The 23386-nt window shown below is 34.1% G+C and overlaps 2 protein-coding genes across 4 annotated transcripts; one reads left to right on the top strand and one right to left on the bottom strand.

The window, feature by feature from the left end:
* Positions 1-790: 790 nt before the first annotated feature.
* LOC131641827 (leucine-rich repeat receptor protein kinase HPCA1-like) lies at positions 791-6765 on the bottom strand. The gene is made up of 19 exons (XM_058912132.1): positions 6183-6765; positions 5967-6090; positions 5799-5870; positions 5414-5488; positions 5248-5319; positions 4908-5069; positions 4747-4821; positions 4587-4658; positions 4401-4472; positions 4262-4330; positions 4051-4125; positions 3879-3950; positions 3448-3582; positions 2887-3362; positions 2659-2811; positions 2437-2576; positions 2027-2246; positions 1690-1925; positions 791-1498 (listed from the first exon to the last, which is right to left on the bottom strand). Exons 1-19 carry the CDS (start codon positions 6265-6267, stop codon positions 980-982), a joined length of 2904 nt encoding a protein of 967 aa, XP_058768115.1. The 5' UTR covers positions 6268-6765; the 3' UTR covers positions 791-979.
* Positions 6766-16097: 9332 nt separating this feature from the next.
* Positions 16098-18082, top strand: LOC131609431 (uncharacterized). Of its 3 annotated transcripts, none has more exons than XM_058881137.1 (7): positions 16098-16309; positions 16396-16444; positions 16517-16760; positions 16893-17045; positions 17255-17360; positions 17457-17571; positions 17834-18082. In XM_058881137.1, the coding sequence occupies exons 2-7, from the start codon at positions 16397-16399 to the stop codon at positions 17852-17854; spliced, it is 687 nt and encodes a 228-aa protein (XP_058737120.1). In that variant the 5' UTR covers positions 16098-16309; position 16396; the 3' UTR covers positions 17855-18082. The 3 variants fall into 3 exon arrangements, with proteins under 3 accessions (XP_058737120.1, XP_058737115.1, XP_058737107.1); XM_058881124.1 differs by having other exon boundaries at positions 16099-16309; positions 16391-16444; XM_058881132.1 differs by having other exon boundaries at positions 16098-16444.
* Positions 18083-23386: the final 5304 nt, after the last annotated feature.

The raw sequence follows: 23386 nt of genomic DNA on the forward strand, positions 1-23386 counted from the left end.
ATTCTTTTCTTTATTACTGTCTTGCAGATGTTCTACAATATCTCACATTCACAGAACTAGACATCTCTTACACATGACAACAATTTTGTTTATTTATACATAAGCTAATGGATATTCACATGTAGGATATTAGGTGCATCTTGCGCTACATTGAAGACACTAGTCAATATAGGATGCACCTTTATCCATCATTTATTACATCTTTGATCTCTTACACAAATGCAAATTAAAGAGGATGTCCATGTACCAGGAGATCCTCTTCTAGTTACTGTGTGTTTCTTGATGGGAACTTCTCTCATGGTGTTTAAATCTTGTTGATTACGTAATTTGCTTCTAGAGTTGGATAGGTCGATTCTTAAAACTACCATGGTCTATTATGATAATGTTAGTGTAATATACATATCTGATAATACAATTCAACATCAACAGGCCAAATATATCAAGATGGACATTCATTTCGTCTAAAAAAAAAAAAAGTAGTCCATGACTAAGTTTGCGTCCTTCACGTCCCCTAGCATCATCAAATTGTAGATATCTTCACAAAAAGTCTTTCCTTGCGTCATCAAATTGTAAATATCTTCACAAAAAATCTTCCCTTAATTCTCTTTCAAGATTTCAAGAATAGGAAGGTGTGATAGAATATCTTTATATTATTATTAGTATCATATTATTAACGAAAATATTATTAGTCTTCGTGTGTATTTGTTAGATAGAATTATTCAATTGTCAAGGACATTACGAGCCCTTCATCAGCCATGATTTATTAACTCTCCAATTCGTGTATTATAGACACAATCATCAAATATATTTCTTATATTTATATATTACATGCCTTTAACCAGAATGAATAAAGAGATCTGTTACTGAAAACATTACATATGTTATACAAAAACAAAAAGGAGTAAAGAACAAGTAAATGTTTTCATTTGAGAATGAAAAACAATAACAAAGTGACATGTCTAACAAAACTGTATATCATCTATTTAGGTTCCACTTTAGTTGAAAGTGTGTACCCTCCACTGTAATCAAAGTCATTACTCTCATCAACACTATCCTTCTTAGTAAAACTATTATTAATGTAAGGATGTCTCTTTGCAGCACCCTTAGAAACTCCAAAATCAGTAGCAGATGAAGAAGCAGAAGTAGAATTTGTGTTCAAACCATCATTCTTTAATATGGTTTCTAATGTTTTCACAACGTCACTCATTGTTGGTCGGTCTGAAGCTGATTCCTCGACGCATTGTATTGCCAACTCTAAGAACCTGCCAAATCCTATCTGGTTGGCTGTGTTTCTCACCAATGGATCCATTACTTCGCTTAAACCATGGAACTCTTCATCTCTTTCATTCATTAAGGTTTGAACTTCGCGAACGATGTACTTACCCTTTTCAAGTGGTTGCTTGGATGTTATCAGTTCAAGCATAACTACACCGAAACTGTATACGTCACTCTTTTCGGTTAGTTGTTGAGTCATGTAGTATTCAGGATCTAGATAGCCCTGCATATGTTAAGCTTTTTATTATCAAGTTGCAGCTAATAAAAAATGGAGCACGGACTAATAGGGGTGGAATTAGGCCACACCAGGTCTTAGAAGGCCTGAGTCTAGCCTACCATATATTTTTAAGGCCTATGGCCTATTATAGATTTTTTTAATCTCAGAAACATAAGAAATGGTACAATGTTACTCACCAATGTTCCTTTAACCTGAGTTGAGACATGGCTTTTGTCACTGTCTGATACAAGCTTAGACAGGCCAAAATCCGCAACCTTTGCAGTCAAATTTTCATCCAGCAAGATATTGGTTGACTTCACATCTCTGTGGATTATGGGAGGGTTGGCAAGTTCGTGTAAGTATGCAAGTCCTCTAGCTGAGCCGAGAGCAATACGGAGTCTCCTCTTCCAATCAAGTTGAATACCAGATTTCCCTGCAACTCACATTGGTTAGATACTTGGATTCTATTAAATGTTTTTCTTTCGGAAAATAAGCTTAGCTTTGAGCTAGAGTGTTCCATCACTGTGAACTGACCTGACAAACCCTCTCTAAGTGATCCATTGTAGATGAATTCATAAACCAACATTTGTTCTCCTTGTTCAAAGCAGAATCCAACAAGGCTAACAAGATTCTTGTGATGAACTCTTGAAAGCAATTCGATTTCATTCTTGAACTCTAGTCCTCCTTGCATCGATCCTTGCTGAGCTCTTTTAATTGCAACTATTTTTCCATCAGGGAACACCCCTTTGTACACCTAGAGCCAATATTAGAGAATCATGAAACTCATGTTTATTAAATCAAGACTCAAACCACGACGAATAGCAAGACTTTTTTCCAAATTTTATTCCAAATAGAAAGCCACGACTCCCATGTATCGTAGGATACTGATAACCATGATGAAAACATCTCCCTAAACTAGAAGTATGTTAACATAAAGGAAATACCTTGCCATAGCCACCAAAGCCTAACTCGTTGCTTCCTGAGAAGTTATCGGTACACTTTTTGAGTTCATCGTAAGAGAACCATCTTGCTCCCTTCAATTGTGGTGCACCTCCACTATCCTGGCCACTTGGTGCCCAAGATGCTGGAAGAAAGAGAATTTTGTTGCATAAACAATGTTGATAATAGTTAACAAGAAAATCAAAGTGAGAACTTTGTTTAATTACCGAACGGTCTACTTATTCCAATAGCTCTCTCTGCGCGCTTCTTTTGCAGGATTGCGTATATAGCTAGCCCTATAAGGCACAAAATCAGAACTGCACTTCCACTCGCTATCAAAATGATAGCACCTCGGCTAAGAGAAGTTCCTCTGCGCGAATCTGAAATCATTTAAATATCACTGTCACCAGCTGCATAAAAGTTGCAATTGTAATTGCATTGTATTTTTATCTTACCTGGAAAAGAATAAGGAAATGCAATGAAGTAATAGGGTCCAAATTCAGGTGGAGGCTTGTACGTTTGATTACTCATTGAAAATCCAATTCTTTGAACTTCTGATCTATTAAAATATTGTCCTGTTGGTGGAAAGAGTGCGAGTTGCACTTGAAGATAATCATCACCATTGAAAAAAGGGTTTTGTAATGAAACTGAGCCTGGTGTTAAACTCAATTTCACCCATAAACTCATTTCGAGTGAATGGAAAACAGTTATATTAGTGAGTTCTCTAAAAAAAGGTGCCCTAAAATAAAATGTTCCTTGATACGGATATGCACATTCGCAACTCTGTGGACTGAGTTTTTGATCAGGTGGACATGATCTTCCTCCGCAATTAGCCAAGCTAGTTGAATAGGGTTGTTTCGGCTGTTGTTGAAGGCTGCAGTCGTTTGTATTAGAGAGGAGACCAGTTCTGCATACTGGATTTCCTATGAGACTGCATAGGTAGAAGAGAAGTAAAGAATAAGTAAGGTCAAACGGAGCCGAAGCATGTCAGATTAGAAAGGAAAAAGATGTCTCACATCAATGTGTTTTTGTACTGTGAACTAATGGTTACGGATGCAATTTGATTGTCTTGTAAATCCACAAGCTGCAATTGAGGACAAATGCTGTCTCCCATTTCAAGTGTTTTGTTGAATGCATTGTGTCTTAGTTTTCTGTGAAGAATTTAAAACATAAAAATTATGGTTACTCATTCCATTGTTTGTTTGCAGGGCCGTCTTTGAGGACGGGTAAGACGGGCTACTGCACAGAGTCTAAAATTTTCTACAGTTAAATCATAGCTAAAAAGGACCTCATAAAATATTTGTCACAGTTAAATCTGGCAACATAGGGCCTCTATTTGTTTGGTTACAATTTAATTGTCCTACACATGACCTCCAAAAACTTAAGACTGCAGACACTGTTTGTTTGTAGTATATACGTATCTTCTACATAGAAGTTTGGGACTTACATTTGTTGTATTTGAGGAAGGCCGAAGAGTTCTGATGGAAGAGTACCTTCAAGAGATCCAAACTCCACAATACTAAGCATAGTATAGGGTTATGAAGTAAAGAAATCCTTGTTAGATTTGATAACTTGATAAGCAAGAAACCCTTTTCCCAATCTAGAATTTATAAACTTACAGTGTGGTGAGTTGGGGTAGAGTTGAGAACCAAGTTGGAGCTTCAGATGGATCAAATGAATTGTTACTAAGATCCCTATATAATTAATCACGTATTTAAATTGCGTTAGCCATTTAAAAAGTTGTCACGAAAATTGTCAAAATTTGGTTTTGGAAAACCATTTCACTTGAACAAAAGAAAGTAGAAACACCAACTCATGCCAATTGCTTACACATAATTCAGGGTATCCATTGATGTTAAGTCCGGCAAAGGACCGGACAATTTGTTGTGTGCTAAATTCCTGTAAGAAAACAACTTATCGGTGTTATAAATGTCTTTTTTATGTTCACTTCTCAAATCTAAGTACTCACAGTTCATTGATGTTACTAAGTTTGTTGAGATTCGAAGGGACTTCTCCTGTCAAGAAATTTCTATCGAGCCGACTGTCATAAATTAAACAATCAACAAAAAGGTCATCAAATACCAAGGAGTATAGGAGTATATTCGGTATAATGGAAATAAAAGGAAGAAGGAATGTTAAGGAAGGAACTACTTACAGAACCTCAACTGTATGAACTAGTCCTATAGTAGAAGGTATACTCCCGATTAATTCATTTCCATCTAACAATCTGTCAGAAAGAAAACAAAAGATCAAACACTACAAACATCGAGAATATAATCTTATAAAAACCGACGAGTTCTGAAATGTGAACTTACATGTGAATGAGTACCATGTCAGAGTGGAAAAGTTTGGGAGAAATGGAACCAGAAAGCTGATTCTTGTTGAAATGGCTTCACAAATATAAACCAAAACAATGTTGATATAATAATCCCAAATGTCAACAAAGAAATGAAAATAGAATAACCAAACGACTCACAAGTGCTTAGCATGTAAAAGTTGGTCTAAGCCCGGGGATGTCGAGGTCGAAACCGGGAGAGGTCCTGTGAGCTGATTATCTGCCAAGTCCAGCCAATATAGTTTGGAGAGTTTACCTAATGATTGAGGTATTTTTCCAGTGAAGTTGTTTGAATTTAAAGCCCTGAATTATAATGAGAGAGATCGAATTGGTGAAACTTCTGGAGGAGTACAATTCAATTGGTTCAACCACCGAACTAACCAAAAATTTGGTCAGTTCATGGTTCAACCGATTGAACCGGCCAGATCAGTCTGATTTTTTAGAACATCAGTAAAAATGGTTCTGTCAAGATCATTCTTACAAGAAAGATAGGTCTGAAAGATTCCCTAATGCATCTGGAATATTGCCACTAAAACTGCAACCAGCCAAAATCCTGAAACAATGAAGTATAAAGCCTTATGCAAATTACTACAACTTGCACATGAAATGACATTACAAAATTAACTGATTTTATGAATCTAACTTACAGAATATTTAGGTTTTTTAAGCTTCCCAATTCTGGAGAGATAGAACCCATTAAACCTTTATTAAAGGATAAGTCCCTGCCGTTACAATAATTAACATAGTTAATATGCAAATACATGCTATGGAAGATTTTTTGTTCCTTCATTTTACAATACTTTTTAGTAAGAATCATAAAAAACCAAGGGTCTAAAAAACGATCCGTCACCACAAAAACGGCTGCGACAAACGGTATCAGAAGGTGCCGATATTGTTATTTACCATTTTTATGATGAAAAATAAATTATGGTTAATTCACACTTCAACGACCGCAATACGTATCGCAACACCTGTACCGAAGCGTTTACGCGGCCGTTAACCTTGATTAACCTTGATAAAAACAATACTTACAAGGATCTTAATTCTGGAAGTCCACCAATATCTCCACTTAATGTACCCTTCAGTCCCATGGTTGACAGTCTCCTATATTTTTAATGCACATGAAAAAGTATTCTTCTTAATTTAGTAGTTGGAAAAGTGCTTAAAAAGGATCAATAATGTTGAATTGAAGTTTATTACAATGAAGTAACCCTTGATTTGCTGCAGGTCACTCCTTCCCATGGTGCTCCACAAGGGTCATCTGATTTGTCCCAGCTTGGTGGTGTATTTTGCCATATATCTTTCAAAGATCTAAGTGCAGAAACTGCAACAACATATAACCATTATAAAAAAAGCACTTTTTGAATAAACAACTTAATCAAACACTTACTATAAAGGGAAGTGATAGAAAATTACCATCTTGAGGATCAGTAAATGAAGATATAAGATGAACTTCAGCCCATAAGAATACCAAAAAGAGCATCAAACTTTGCATTTCCATGTTATAAATAGTTTTCAATCACTTCTTGAACAACAATTGCTGATTATAGCATAAACAATAAGATCAGACAAAAATATTTGTCTCAAGCAAAGAAAGAACATGCATTGAATGTAACATGATAACTAGAAAAAAGCATAGAAAAGTCTAGTGGAAAGTTTAAGGTGAAGAGGAAGTAAGTAGTGACAAAACAATATACTATGAGGTTTCATAAAGGACAAAAGAAAAAAAAAGCTTGACTTGGTTGTTTTCTACTCTATTATTAATGATGATTTTTCTTATCTTAGAAGCTAATCCAATTCCATGTATAATTTTGTATGCAACTTTCTATAACACAATCATTGTATTTTTCTGACTTTTCAAACACTAACTTCTTCACAAACGAATTGCTATGTTTTCCCTTTCTTCACTTCTCAGCCAGTTGCTGTTAACTGTTTTGTCATCATTAATTTTACTTTCTTAGTGACCAATAGAAAGATATCTTGCAACTTGTGCATCAATGAGTTTATTATTATCAAGCTATTGACAGCAGTTGGGTAGGTTTGACATGGCCCCTCCTCACTAAATGGCCCCTCCTCACTAAATCGCATATATCTATTTCAATGAGTTGTAGGGAAAGTTATACACACCAATAGTTTGGTAATATATATATATATATATATATATATATATATATATATATATATATATATATATATATATATATATATATATATATTCATACACTTAAAAGTGACGTTGACACCGTATATACATACGGTTTGTTTTTTATAATATTTAATAATTTTTTTCTTCTTTTTTTTTACAACCAAATAAATTAAAGTTATGTATTTTAAGTGGTGTAAGGCTATGGTGTAAATTTTAGATGTAAGTATAGCAATCCTCTTTTATATATATATATATATATATATATATATATATATATATATATATATATATATATATATATATATATATATATATATATATATATATATATATATATATAGAGAGAGAGAGAGAGAGTATAGAGTTATATAGATAATTACACTAAATAATTACATTTAATGAGAACAAATCAATTTCTTGTTTATTTCTCTTATTCTAGAAACAAACTCTTATTCTAGGAAGAAACCCTTGTTCACATCCCCACTCAAATTGATGCTGCTAGCTTGTCAATGAGCATCAATTTGCTAACAAGAAACTGATGACGTGGATGCGAAACAGCATCAGTAAGAATATCTGTAACCTGCAACTGAGTACTGACATGAGGAAGTGATATTAGTCGGTCATCATACGCGTCACGGATTGAATGAAAATCAACTTCGATATGTTTCGTGTGTTCATTAAAAACAAGATTTGCAACAATTTGGATGACACTTGTATTGTCAGCATAAAGTGAGGTTGGCTCTTTTTATGACCCAAACTTGTTCCTAAAGCCATCAAGGAGCTCCAAGTCCATTCCCACGCCCATGTGATTTTTATTTCATTTTTTATTGAATTTTTATTCATTTAAAATGTAATTTAAATCAAATAATTGAAAGAAAATAAAAAGATTTGATTTGGTTCTATTCTTCAATCAATTCCAATCATTCAAAGATCATATTATTGACTTAAATTCGTGGCAAGGGATATTGGAGAGAGATGAGCTAAATTGAGGCCTAAAATATAAATATTCCAATCAAAAATATTTTTCTTTCAATCAAGGGATCAATCAACCAAATCAGTGGATTTTGATCAAATTTATTAACCTATTCCACTCCATATATAAGTACAAACATCACCAAATGCAGGGGACGAATTCATAAGGATTGCAGCCCTGAAAATCGTGTTCAAGCTTCAAGAAATCCAAAAGAAAATGCAAATCGGTTTTGGAGTTTGAGGCCAATTAAAAGACTTTTGAAGACTCATGGATAATCACTAAAGGTGTAGCAAGCTTTCCCAATCATCTCTGAAGCATAGGGCACCTGGAATCGCGTTCATCACTACCTCGGTTTGCAATTTTTTTTGCTATTTCAATCGTTATAATTTAAGCATTATAAATATGATTTGATACTGGATTCTAGTTCATATGTATGTGTAGATTATTTCTGGGCACTTTGATTTAAGATTTGATGCAGGGACCATGAAACGCCATTGTTAGGGTTTCCTGTTCGTGAAAAGGAGGTTCACGTTTTAGCCGGAATCGGATCAAATTAATAACCCCATCACGTTTAGAAACTGATTCCCAGCCGAACCATGGTGTTTTTTAGACATTTATTGGTTGAATTTTATGAGTTTAGAATTTGCAGGATATAGCTACTAAGCCAAATCGTAGCAAATTGGCGTTTGTTTTGTAGCTAAAGATCCACTCTGAACGAGGAAGACGATCCTACTTTGCGCGCGCGTTTCCATTTGAATTTAGAAATAATTGAATTTCATTTATTACGTGTGTGAAGCGTGGCATTATCAGCCAATGGACAATGGCCTGATGGTTGTATCGAAGCGTGGGAGTCCTTGTTTATAAGGGGACTGGTTCGATCCTTGGTATCCACAGATATTTTTACTTCTTTATTTGGATTGACTTGCTACAAGATCCGGTGCCCACAGCTGCACGCACGCCTACAATACGCCCTCAACCGACAGCCATCAGATCTCAGCCATAGCTAATCCAACGCTCCTAGGAGTGCATGTGCACCATGGACCTCACAAGCCAACTACACCAGATCCCAGCGTTTGTCTATATAATTTTTCTTTATTGTTTTCTTTTCTAACCTGTTTTTTACTAACCATTTTATTTTTCAATTAACTTTTTTAAATTAATTTAACCTATTAACCTAGATAATTTAGGATTAGGTTTAACAAAGCCTTTTTTTTCTTCTTAAATTTTAATTTCCCTTATTTAATTAGTTAATCCTCATATAATCACACAAAAAAATACTAAAAATAATTAAATTTAGTTAGGTTAGTTAATTTTAATTAATTAGATAATTTAGGATCTAGTGAATTAATTAGGTTAATTAGTTTATAATTTAGATTTAATTTTAGGTTTAATTTTAATTATAATTAGGTTTTTAGACTTAGCCTTTAAACTTCACAACCCATAGATAACGATAGAAAACCTTTAGGTAGGTGCTGCCCATTAACCTAGGCTTAGGCTTTTAACCCTGTAGGTTTATTTTACCCATTAGGTTTTTTAAGCCACTACCTTAACCTTTAAGATTTATGTTTGCTACTTTTGTTTTTAAACATTGAATTTCTTTTATGCGCGAATTCTCTTCTCATCTCATATTCTGTGAATTTCTTTTATGCGCGAATTCTCTTCTCATCTCATATTCTGTGATTGTCGAATGCATTCTGTGTAATATTTTTTTGCCCTTTTTAGTTTTTGCCTTGTTAATCCTTTTATTTAATTACTGCCTTTTGGTTTTATTGTTTAATTTCCTGTCATTTAAAATTCAAGAAGGTGTATAGGTTGCCTATTCAATTTTGATGTAATAGTAATTAGGTTTTATTTTCTGCTTTTTACTTTCCGCGATTTATTTTATGTAAATATATTAACTACGTGGTTAGTAATTTAGGGAGTGATAACATTTAATTGAATTTAGATCACTAAACTGCAAGATAAATATCTGAATCGAATTCACATGATTGTGCACACACACACCTTTAAGGTAATCCCTCTTACTGCTGTCTTTCGATTAAAAATAGTCAAGTCCCTCAGATACGAGGATGCCTAAGCAATGTTGCTCTCAGTTCATTATCATCATCAAAGATCATAAGTCCCTTCAATGTTGCCTACAAATGTATATGATCTTGTCCCTCGAGGTTGCCTACGATAAAATGATGATCGTCCCTTTCGAATGCTAAGGTATCCTCATTGGTTGCCTAAAATGACTATTATATCCTTCCCTGAGACTTTCACCCTCTTTACCCTCTTTATGGTATGGATAGCCTTATGGCGAACGATAATTCTCGACGACCCTTTTCACATCCAATGAAAAGACTACCTACCCTCTTTATGGTATGGATAGCCCTTTCAAACGAAATACTTAAAGAACAAGAAAGATCGTAATCTTAGGGTAGGTACTCTTAACTGCTTGCTCAATTCAAAATTCAAATTACTTTTCACATTCCTTTTCAAAACGATTTCCAAAAGGCTACACTTATTTACAAGTTAAAGTCCTTATCCAAATCTTTTTACTATACACACACGACACTTTTAAAACAAACAATTCAAAGTGAGCTAAGCAATTAAGAGCCCGTGGATAACCATGGATGCAAAGGGTGCTTACACCTTCCTTTTGTATAACCTACCCCCGAAATCAAAATCTTTCAAAGGTGTTTCCTTTTCTTTTTACCTTTCCAATTGGATAAAATAAAATTCGGTGACGACTCTTGCTATCCGCAACATTTCCAAAAGTCAGTTCTCCCACCGAGTTACAGCGAGATTCAAAATGCAAACAACAAAAGAGTCACTTGTGAACCAATGAAGAATCTACAACTCAGCATACACAACAATTAAATAAAATACAAGAGCTTAGAATCAAAGGAAGAATCGTTAGAAACACCATCACGTGCAAAACGGTTATAACATTTAAAAGGAACGACTCCCAAGGTTGAAAGAAGAAGCAAGCTACATGCAACATATTGAAGAAAGAAAAACCAGAATAGCACGCCAACTGACATCAAGATAAGGTTCTGCAAAGAGCAACACTTGTCATTAAAGGATCATACGAGACAGAGCTTTCAAAGCAACATTCAAACAAACCTCAACGGCTAGATTCTAACGGTAACACTAACCAAGCTATAAATAGAACAAATCTTCAAACTTGAAATGATATGGAGTGACCACTATATATGGAATTCATCCATCTTGCACTAAGTAAAGAACCAATCTACCCAGAATGGAGAATGAGTGATCATCCATCTCTTAAATGGATCCGGAAGAGAAAAAGATAATACCCAATAAAGATCATCCATGGAGAGAAGAAGAAAGTGTGCAATCAAAGAAATATTCTACATAAAAGGAGAACATACAAGAGGCAACACATACTCTGTATGTGATTAGCAACAGTGCTGATGTACACTGATCTTATGCCTATACAATACAAGAGAGAGAAAATGTGTGAAAATGCAAACACACATCGTAAGATACACATGAGGCTATGGATACTATGCATGTGATCATCCACAATGCTGTTATACACTAAACACATGCCTATGTGATGAAAATTGAGAGCATGAACGTGAAAGCTGGCGAGATAATTCAACTGCTCCATTAAGAGGCAACATACACTATGTGTATGATGATTAAGTGTTGAAATACACATCTTATGCCTACCATGAAGAACCTCTCAGAGGATGAAAAACAAAACCTGCATGATATGCAGAATGCTTCACTGAGGAAAAATAAAGACATCCAAGAATACTTGATCAAGCATTAAATTAATCATGTTGAAAGACAAAGGGAATCGAATACACTGAGTTGTTGCTCGTAGAGTGTTTTATGTTTGTCGATGTTTATCAATATGTCATCAGTTGTAATAGGCTTTAAGATCAATGTTGAAGAAAGGGAAGCTGAAGATCAATATGAAGAAGCAAGCAAGACAAGAGCTGATACTCTTTATCTGCTTTCAGAAGATGAAGATATCTTCCAGAAGCTCAAGAACAGAAGACTACAAGATTATGTATTACTCTTGTGATTAATTGTAAAACACACAGAGTTGTTGCTCGAAGTGTGTTATATCTTAGGAAACTTCTAATAGATTGTTTAGGCTCCAGAAGTGACTTCTAGTCAGTGAGTCGTAAACATATGTATTGAGAATAGGAGATCATCTGCTTAATTAAGAAGCACACCTATATATCTCGCTGAAATCACTGAACGGTTCATCATATGCAGTCAGTCACAGCAGGTAGCTGTGCAGGGAGTCAGTCACAACGCGTTGTTGTGCAGGTTATTAAATTGATGAACATTATATTCAGAATGGATCACTGAACGGTTCAGTCATCTAGGGGTTAGTCACAGCGGGTAGACTGCACAGGGTTCCTGAGTCAATGGACGTTATATCTCGCGGAGATGACTGAACGGGTCATTGTCCAGATGGTCAGTCACAGCAGTTGGCTGGGCAGGTTGTGAGTCACGACGGAGGATCGTGCTGTTGTAATCATGATTTGGTTATAGTGGATTAAGACCTCTGTTGAGAGACAAATCACCTGAAGAAGGTGGACTGGAGGTAACCTTAGTTAGAAGGTGAACCAGGATAAAAATGAATGTGTCTTTTACTTTCTGCTCATGTCATTTTAACCTTGAACATTCAAGCAAAAGCTCCTCAGAACTGTACTGAGAAAGTCAGAAGTTCTGATATCCTTTAGAAGTTAAAATGAACATCTTATTGGTTATGTAGTTTTACACATCATGCTTCCGCAACATCAAAGCATAATCCAATAGATGATTAAAAGAAAGAAAGAAAAGATGTTAAATTAAAAGGAAAGGGAATTTTATTTGATAAAGAACACAATTCAATCCCTCCTTTCTTGTGTTTTTCTTCACCTTCACTTCCATCCTTTCAAGACTGCCTTCCAGGCTCGACTGTCTATGGACTTCAAGAAAATCACCATACGAGGTTTCCAATAGTCATAACTACTTCCATCCAGAATAGGTGGTGTGTTCAAAAATTCTCCTTCCTTGTCCATCGTACCAGAAAGTAGCCTCCTTAGATCTCACCCAGATGTAGAGTAGGGTGTCTGCTCTGATACCAATTAAAATTCTGGTATCAGATATGTGATTTCGAATGAGATGTCATAACACAAATATCTGTTGATGAAACTAATAGGACAAACAACAGCAGTAATAATAACAGTGCAGAAAAGGTAAAGAACACACAAAATTGTTTACCCAGTTCGTAACAACCTTCCTACTCTTGGGGCTACCAAGCCAAGGATGAAATTAATATACGATAGTATCAATTCGAAGCTAAACTTCCTCGTTTACAACTTCTCACTTAATCAATACCCTTCCTATGACTTCTACCTAAGACTCACCTAAGTATGAGGCTCTCCTCAAACCCCCTCCGTCACAAACCCGTGACAAATAACAAACAATAAAAACATAAGACACTCTTCCAAGACACACAATCCTCAATGCTTAAAATCTTATGAGAACGAAACTACTCCCCTTGCTTAACAACTTTGAAGATTAAACCAGCATTCAACACCTACAGGTTTGTGAATGCACACATATGGAACTTACAACACAACTAACAAATAAGGATTCCTACAACACAACTAACAAATTAGGTCTTCAATCCAAACTTTCCTATATTGTCTCCAATTATAGAAAGTGTGGAAATCTCTTAATTGAATCAATCTTGGATAACACATCAGCTAATTGATTATTCGCAAATATTCTGTAGCTGAAACACGAGATTCCTGTAGCAATAAAAACGCCTGATTCACTTGACAGACCAACTTCTGCAGTCAGGATGTCATATCAGACATGTTGTGACATCTTGTTTGACATGCTGAAGTCTGAACGCTAGGACATCTTGCATTTCTTTCAACATGTTCTTGCTAAGTATGTTTTACCAAAATGCATGCCAACCTTAGAGAAACTACAATAATCAATTCCATATTCCTGTTTATTTCTCAAGGCAACCAATCGAGCCTTGAAACGATTGAGAGACCCATCACAATTCAGTTGCACAAAATACACCCATTTTTAGCCTGTGGGTTTGATATCAGGGGGACAAGAGACAATAACCCATGAAAAATTCTCTTCAAGAGCTTGAAGCTCCTCATTCATTGCCATTTTCCAACACACATCTTTAACATCACACGAGTAACATGTAGGAATATATATGCTAAAAAGTGAGACAGTTAGAGAAGTATGTGAGGAATCTTACCTATTTGGTTAATATCTATCAGGTGCTCGAGATATTCGACCAGAACGACGTGGTTAAAAATTACTAGATTAAGTGGCGGATCAAGTGGCAGATCAATGTTGGGAAGGGGAGTGGAAACCAGTTGTTTGTGTTTTCTTACATATACATGACTTGGTTTATAACGTGCAATAGTTTGAGGCATAATAAAAAACTTAGGAAGAGTGACAATATCATTCATGGCAGGAGAAACACGAGGAAACATAAACTGATTATCAAAAAATGTCACATTCCTACAGATGCGAAAACGTTTATTAGAGACATCATAACACACAAACCCCTTATGAGAGTGACTATACCTTATAAATGTACATTGAACAGACTATGCTCCGAGCTTATGTCTTTCAAATGGAGGTAAGTGAACAAAACACACACACCCAAAAGTATGTAAAGTCTTATAATTAGGATGAATTTTAAAAAAGACGAAAGAAAGGAGAATCAAAATCAATAACTATAGACGGAAGACGATTAATCAAAAAGAAATATGTGGACAACACCTCTACCAAAAATCGGGATGGCATAGAAGCTTGAAGAAGTAAGGTCCGTGTTACATCAAGCAAATGACGATTCTTGCGTTCTGCCATCCCATTTTGTTGAGGGGTATTGGGACAACATGTTTGAGATAAAATGCCTTTTTGTTGAAGGTACTCATGAAATTCATTAGACATGTATTCACCACCATAATCGGATTTTTTTTTACTTTTAATCTAAAATAAAGATATTCAACCTATCGATATCCATATTTGACACTTATAAATTTTTATTTCGTCAAATTTGAGTATGTTATTCATGAACATAATCTTAAAGATATTTATCATAAAAATTAAATATTGTTAAAGATTAACTTCTATATAAACTAAAATAAAGTTATTATTCTTATGAGCTATCTACGAATACGATGACAGCATTTTCCTACACCTTATCAATTTACATCGTATATACACATTCAATTTGGTCTTGCACGGATACCAAAGTGAAATAAATAATTATTATAAAAAGGATTAGTATATATTTATGATATGATGTACAGTGTAAATGTATAATTTGGTGTCATAATATCAATTCTCTATGAGAAAAAAGGATATACACTGATAGTGTAAAATAATTTTACACTGTCAACCAATCACGACCATGTAAAGTGTCAAGTCATTGTTATTCTTAAAAAGGTTATGTGACATGATTGATTGATGAATTCCAATTGGATGTGAGTGTAGTAACTTTAACCTCATTCTCTATTCTTATTCACCAAGGATGTGTTTGGCAATGAGAAGAAAGTGAAAAGAGAGAAATAGATGAAAAAGAGTATGAAAAGAGAGAAATAAATGAGAAAGAGAGTATATTTAACCTATTGATTAGAACAAGAGAAAGAAATAGAAAAGAAAAAAGTGAGTTTAATTTTTAAAAAGACTAAATGTCCTTATACTAAAAAAATGTTATTATATTACGATAATAATTTAATTTCAAATATAAATTAATTTAATTTTTTTATTATTTTAATTCATAAATAAAATTAATCATTTTATATAAAACTAAATTAATATTTAATTTATTGTTAGAAGATTTTTATTTAGTCAAATTAATTTCCTACTTAACATTGAGTTAATTATGGCAATTTATTTTATTAATTATTATTAACTTATATAATTAAATTATGGCACTGTTTTTATTAAACTATTAAATTTATATTATTAAATTTCTAAAACTAACTCAGATGTGGCTATATGTAAAATAAATATTTATGACTTATAAAAAAAATTAATTAGCAAGGTTATATTGGAAAAAACACTCATAGTTATGTAATTGATTTAATTTCTCTGCTGATGGGAGAGAGAAACAATTTTGATGTGGGACCCAATAATTTAAATCTCTCTTTCCTATTTCCTATTTCTATGCTCACCAAACAGATTTGATGGGACACTTCTCTCCAATCTCTCTCTTTTCAACTTCTTTCTTCTCTTTTTCCCTACAAACAAACAGACCCCAAAGAAAATATTCACAAAAAAAAAAAAAATAGCGAGAGTGACGGAAGCGCATTGTTCCCGCCAGTACGCTTAGGTCTACTTCCCTGCATTCGGCACAGTCTCTTCTTCTCTAGTTCTTCGTCACCACTGTTTCTCCTCTTCCACTAAACCCTAATCAATCACTTTGTATTCTGTTTCTTCCTTTTCTTTTTTTCATTTTTATTTTAATTTCCCCAATTTTGAAATTCATAACAACAATACTCGCAGGGTAGGATGGCAACCAATGTTGAAGATTTCTCACAATTCGGAATTTCAAAAGAGGTATATTCAATCTTTCCCTTAAAAAGTCACAATTTTTAGGGTTTTTGATTTTATTTTGATTTTGTATTTTAGGAAAAGGATAAGCTTGTAGGAGAAGTAATCCGTTACTTGCTTTTCAAAACTCATCAAAACTCAGGCTGTCCAATTAAGAGAGATGAACTTACTCAGCTTATTACCAAGAATTATCATCAGAGGAATCTTCCTACTTTTGTCATCAATGAGGCTATGGACAAACTTTCCGCCGTCTTTGGTTATGAAATGAGATTGCTTTCAAGGTCTGTCCCGTCATCTAAAGCGCAGACACGCGCTTCACAAAGTGAGTTTTTTCGCGCGCACTATTTGTATGCAACAATCTTAAGTTGTTGCTTTGTTGATTTTATTAATGGGTTATTGTTTCAGCATTGTGACGTTTCCTCTAACTAAAGACTTATGACATGTGATCCTCCAGGTGGTGTGGATGCAAAGTCATATATACTCATTAGCCAACTTCCTTCTGATTTATATGAAAAATATGTTGTGGATCCGAATACAGCGTACATGTCTGGTTTCACGTTTGTCATAATTAGTATTGTACATCTTGCTGGCGGCAAAATTCCCGAAGGTATGATTGAAGTTTCATAATGATATAATAATATTATACACACATAATCTTATGCACATGTTGAACTTATGGAAATCAAAACTTGCTACTTTAAGGTCTCTATATGAATGCAACAAATATATGTTTCTGATATTTACACCTTTCAAGGGTAATTGAGATTTGTGCCGTCATCGTAACATAATGGAACTTGATATGGTTGGATATTGCAGAAAGTCTATGGAGCCAGTTGAATAGGATGAGTTTGAGTGACAGTGAAGCAAATCATCCTGTCCTTGGAAACATTAAGCAAGCCTTGGAACTTCTTGTTCAGCAAAGGTGAAAATAAATTACACGATTCATTATATTCTGTGGCACATATAGTCTTCCTAAAAAAGCAATGAACAAAGAAGTAATTAATATTTTTTTCTGTAGGTATTTACAAAAGGACAAAGTTCATGGTCCTGAAGGCAATACCGTATATTATGAGCTCGCTGAGAGAGCTTCAGATGGACCCATCTACGACAAGGTCAAGGAATATATATCTCAGGTAGTGTTTCGTTTTGGAAATTAAATTGTCTTTCTGTTCTGGAATTCTAAAATTTTGTATACAATTTCTGAAATAGCACTGCGTGTACCTATAGTTGAGCAGTAGTGATATTAATTCATACATATGATAAACAAAACCAACAAAATATGTCGTAGCTTGTGCTTTGCTGAATGATACTCTTCATCAAACAAAACATTGTCTTGCATTGTTGAATTTGAATACTTTTGTTATATATATTATTTATAAAACAATTCTCTTGCAGATTATGAGGGAAACTTCCTAATCAGTTGCCAGCTCTTCAGCATCTCAATTGTGATATAATTATGCGTACAGAGGGAAATGGCGAGATACTAACTTGGTTCCAATTTACTCCTGATCTATTTAAGGCTAAGCTCTGCAAGAATATCAATCTACATTATGTGTTCTTAGCCAAAACATAATTTTATTTTGCATTGTAGAGGGTATTTAGTCCAAATTTCACACTAATTGTAGTTACGAGTTTTTGAGTTTATCTGGTTTTGAGTTTATGAGTTTATGAGCTTTTGAGTTTATCTGGTTTATAAGACGGATGTCTGGTTTTCATATCTCTCATAATATTGCATACCAGGAACTGAGACATGTGAAGCTTCTTTAGATATTACGACAAGATTAAGAGATGTTTCAACTAAAATGAAATTCATAAGCAATGTAAGGGTCCACTTCTGTCCTCCCAAGTACATTTGTGGCATCAAATATAAGTAAATTCTCATCAAATAAGAATTTCAAAATAAAAAAGACAACATCAATACCTCTTTTAGTGTGCGAACAGTGTACAAAGATTCAAAATTTAAGCTGTTTTGTTGCATTTTCTCTCTAAGAAATCCTGTAAGTCTTAGAGCTCCCAGCCCCACAACCTCCACACCCACCTTTCGCATCACTTTACTATTTAAAACTGTAAAGCAAAAACGCATATATGCTCAATCAGGGGAGAAAACAGAAGAGATCAACAATAAACCCATTGACTTCAGAGAAAAGTATAATGTATATATTAGAACACAAGAGGTGATGTTTAAGTGTTGACTACTTCTGAACCCGATTATGCAAACTGACTTAACGGAAATCACATTTGAAAACCAAACTAACTAACAAAAGATACATTTGGTGATCAAAATAACAAACACAATACACATCCGAAAATGTTTTAGTAATTTTGATACATTAAGGGACTATAGTGGTAGCACCTCACACGTTAAAGGACCAAAATGATTGTAAACTCAAAAAGATAAACTAGTTCAGGCTAGGAGTAGTTAGCTTGGTAGTTAGACGGAATTAGTTACCTAATTAATAGGAGGGGTCAAGGGTAGAGGGAGATCATAAAGATTTGTAAACATACGATGATTTGAGTGACCAGAGCTATGGCTCAAAATTTTGGAGCATAGATTTCTCAATATTCACCATAATTATTCTCTTCTTTTGATTCTTCCTATCAATTTTTCCACATTTCTAAGAGTTCATCTATTTTAGGTAAGAGATATTTAGTTAGAGAATATCTCATTATACCCTTGATTCTCTTAAACATTGAAAAAATTTCAATTACGCCCCTTGCTTCCGTAGATGCACATCTGAAAAATACATTTTTTTTCAAAAAAATTGTTTTTTTTTTCTTAGGTACATATACGGAAGTATTTTAAACTAGTGTATGTTGGGAATATATACACATAAATTCAGTTCAGGGATTATTCCGTAGGTGCATCTACATAATAATTTAGCGCCAGAATATTCCGTAGATGTACCTACGGAAGCATCTGGTATAGTTTGAACCAGCTTCATCACTCCCCCATTGTTACATTTCTTCCTCAAACTCCCTTCTCCACAACCTAAAAACCTTACATCATCAATGTCATTTTCCACTCCAAAACTTCAACTTTTTGATACAACAAATCAAAGGGAGCAAGAGAAGATTGAATTTCAGGTAAATATTCATTTATCCATTGCATTGCTCACATTATGCATTAATTTTCTGTAAAACATCAGTTGAAGATGAACAAAAGAGCTCGCATAAACAAACTGCCTCTGACACCTTTTCCGCCTCCGACACTTACTCCACTAAAAATTCCATTATCGAAGAGATGCCTATTCCACCGAAAATTCCATTAATTGAAGAGATGCCAGTTTTTATGCACCCTTACATCGAACGGATCGTAGATGTTGCGGGGGACGATAATTGCAGTTACCGGGCCGTCTCAGCGTTGCTTAGTAATGAAGAGGATAATCATACGCTTGTCAGTCATTAACTTATCTAAGATTTGAAGACGCATAAAGAATCGTACACGCGGTTATATGAAGAGGAAGTTAAATTTGAAGCGGCTAATGAAGCTCTTGTACCCCGGTTGGACGCTTACGCATCGGTGTCAAAATAGATGAGATTTCCAGAAATGGGACATCTTATTGCATGCGCATATGATAGGGTGTGCATTGACTTGACGCGTTATGGTTTTTCGAAAACCTTTTTCCGCTCAGCACCGCACCGCCTACAAATTCAAATGATCGCATCATGTGTATTTGATGGCTTTCTAAAGCGAGATACTTTGTGCAAGTTTACTTTACTTGAAACCGGGATGCCACATACCACCTACGTTACCGGAATTAGCGCTTCATCATACCGAAGATGCTGAGACGTGGCCGGATCTTTTTGTTGATAAGATGCACGAAATCGAAAGATTGAACGACATCGAAAGAGAATCGAATAAGGAAAAGTCAAAATTGGAACCATCAATAGATTTAGTCGGCGACAATTCTTTTGATATAGTTTCAAAGTGTAATATATGCACTCTTTAACATTGCAATATAATCAATTTTTGTCAATTATAACATTGAACTGTTTATTTTGTATTTTCTTTCCTTCTATTTAATTTTGTTATGTTAAAAAACTAACAGGGAAAGTTTCATAGATGTATTTACGGAAGGCTCTAAATTTGAAAACTATGGGTTTTTTCCGTAGGTACATCTACAGAACCAAAATATCTAAGATCATTTCATAGATATACCTACGGAACATTCTGTGACAGAAAATGTGTGGTCCATAGTCACCTAGGTTTTCTATAAGTTTGGGGTTTCTAATGTTGTATTTTACATAAACACAAAAATGTCTCAATATGAGTACAACATCAGTTGGCATGTCGCAAGTGTCTACTACTGTGACGACAGAACACCGGGGCGGATGATCAAACGACAAGAATACACCTCGCTCGAAGATATCATTGACGAAATCCAATACCACCTACCTTACGGTGACAAACGGAAGGTTGTGAAGCTCGAGTATTGGTCACCTTCATTTGACAACGAAGGAAACGTCGTTTACAACAACATTGAGCTCAAGAACTGAGCGGCTGTTTTGGCGATGTGGCGAACGTATGACGGTTTCGAAGAGAAAATCCTACTTGAGTTCGTAGCAACGGTCCAAAGAACGGTGAGCAAATCTTAGAGATGTGCAAGCGTCCACCGGACTATTGATATGTAATATTTAATTTTCTGTTAAAATTATCGATGTAATTCCTATTTTAAGCTATGAATGTTGCTTTTATCGTTGCAAATGTTATTTTTTTGGTTTTCTTTATTTGGTTTTTCCCATAGATATACAGACGAAATATTTTCACAAAAAAGTGCTTCTGGAAATACATCTACGGAAGCAGATGAATATTTTTGGCAACTCGCATGGTGGATAAGAGATCCAAGGGGTGGGGTTAGAGTTTCTTATTTTTAAAAATAGGGAAATGCTAACGAGTGCCCCAGGGGCACTCTTTAATAGCTTTAAAAAGTAAGTTTTTCTTGGAAATATGCGTAATTAATGCATCGAAAATTGAAATGGTGAACTTTTGAAAGAATATTTTCTTTATTTAGAATGCTTAAAGAGTGCCCCTGGAGCACTCGTTAGCATGACCCTTAAAAATATCATAAAGAAAATACAAAAATTATTAACTGTGTTTTTAAAGTCGGTGTTTCAAATAAGAATATCAACAATTTAAATTTAGATATTCAATAAAAACTAATAAAATCACAATCACACACGAATTAATTTGCATAATAACTTAACGTTAAGAGTTGATGTTATAGTAAAGACTTTGACCTAAGTCCTAACAGTGTTTTCTCAAAGTCTCGTCCTCTTAAATACTAAGAATCTCTTTTGTTCCATGAGGAGTTTTCTTTTAGAAGTAAAATTAATCTTCTTAAATAAATCAAGGAGCTATAGTATGTCATACTTAAAGTTTGATTCAAACAAATTTATTTGATACTCCCTCCGTCTCATAATAGGTGTCTTCTTTCCTATTTTTATTTGTCTCAAATTATTTGTCCTTTTAGAATACCAATGTTATATTTATTATTTTTTTCATTAACTTACCCTTATTTATTGTGTTTTGAATCATTTAAATATTTCACTACCTATTATTAATAAGGTTATTTTAGTAAATGACATTCATTTTATGATTGAAATCAACATAATTAATCATTATCTTAAAAAGCGTGAAAATCTCAAAGAGGACACCTATTGTGAGACGGAGAGAGTAAAAGTTTATTTAGTGCTGAAGTCTCTTAAATTAATTTCAATTTGGTCATTTATTTAATAAATATTACAGATAAGTCTCTTAATAATGATTCTGTTAACCAATTTGATTCATTCTGTTAATTTGGTTGAAAAAACGTTAACTGAGCTAATGTGGCATGACAACAAGGATTAGCTTTCATTAATGATTTATCAAGTGCTTATATTAACGTTTTAAACTCCTTATTTCTTCAAACATCGTTTTCACGTGCTCTGCAAAATTTAGGGCTACTATTCATCTTCTTCCTTCATCTTTTTTCTTCAAAATTTCTTCCATAATCCTCTTCATCTAAACCATTTTCGTCATAATTTATGCTAACATTTTAATGAATTCCACCAACTACTCAAAATCAAACAACCAAAGTTGTGGGTCATTTGAATCTATGGTGAAAAGAAATAAAATAAGGGATTGTTGGCGCCAAGAAGAGTGTGTTATTTATACTGTTACAGATTTAAACAATATCAATCAATATTGGGAAAAAGATTTGGGATTGTAGGAATTACATAAATCTGTTGGAGAAGGGATGCAGTTTTTTCAAGTGGATATGTGATGAAGTTGTCAATGAAAGACATTTGAAGATTGAAAGACAAAGGAAGAAAATATTCAAGTTGAAGAATGAGGTTTAGAGCACAAGAGGAATGTTGAAAATTGCAATGGTGTTTGACATTATTAGTTTAAAGTTTAATTTAGTGTTTTAACCACATATTTGAAATTGGGTTGTGATCAAAATAACATTACATCAGCATGTAAAATTTCAAAAGGGGCATAAGTTTGAGTAACACTATGATGAAAGGGTAATTTCTTTTGTTTACCAAAATGACAAGAATCACAAGGAATGTCATTATTACATTGTGAAGGAATAAAAGGAAACAATTTGAAAATGTTTTCTAAACCTACAACAAGAATATGGCCTAGTCTTAGATGCTAAAGATTACAAGGATTTTGAGCAAAAGAATGAAAAGCATAATGATAATGAGTTGAGGAGTTAAGAACATAAAGCCCTCTTTGTAGTTTAGTTGTACCAATCATTTCCTTGAAATGATTCTGCATAATTTTGTATGAATCATCAGTGAAATGAACACAACAATTATTGATATGCACAAGTTTAGCAATAGAGAGCAAGTTAACATGGAAGCTAGGTATATACAAAACATTATGGAGTCTTAAAGCAGATGAAATAGCTACACTGCTAGAAATAGAAGCAGTCACATGAGAACCATCTAGCAAACTAACAT

This window comes from Vicia villosa, linkage group LG1, assembly GCF_029867415.1.
Source record: "Vicia villosa cultivar HV-30 ecotype Madison, WI linkage group LG1, Vvil1.0, whole genome shotgun sequence".
Classification (NCBI taxonomy): domain Eukaryota; kingdom Viridiplantae; phylum Streptophyta; class Magnoliopsida; order Fabales; family Fabaceae; genus Vicia; species Vicia villosa.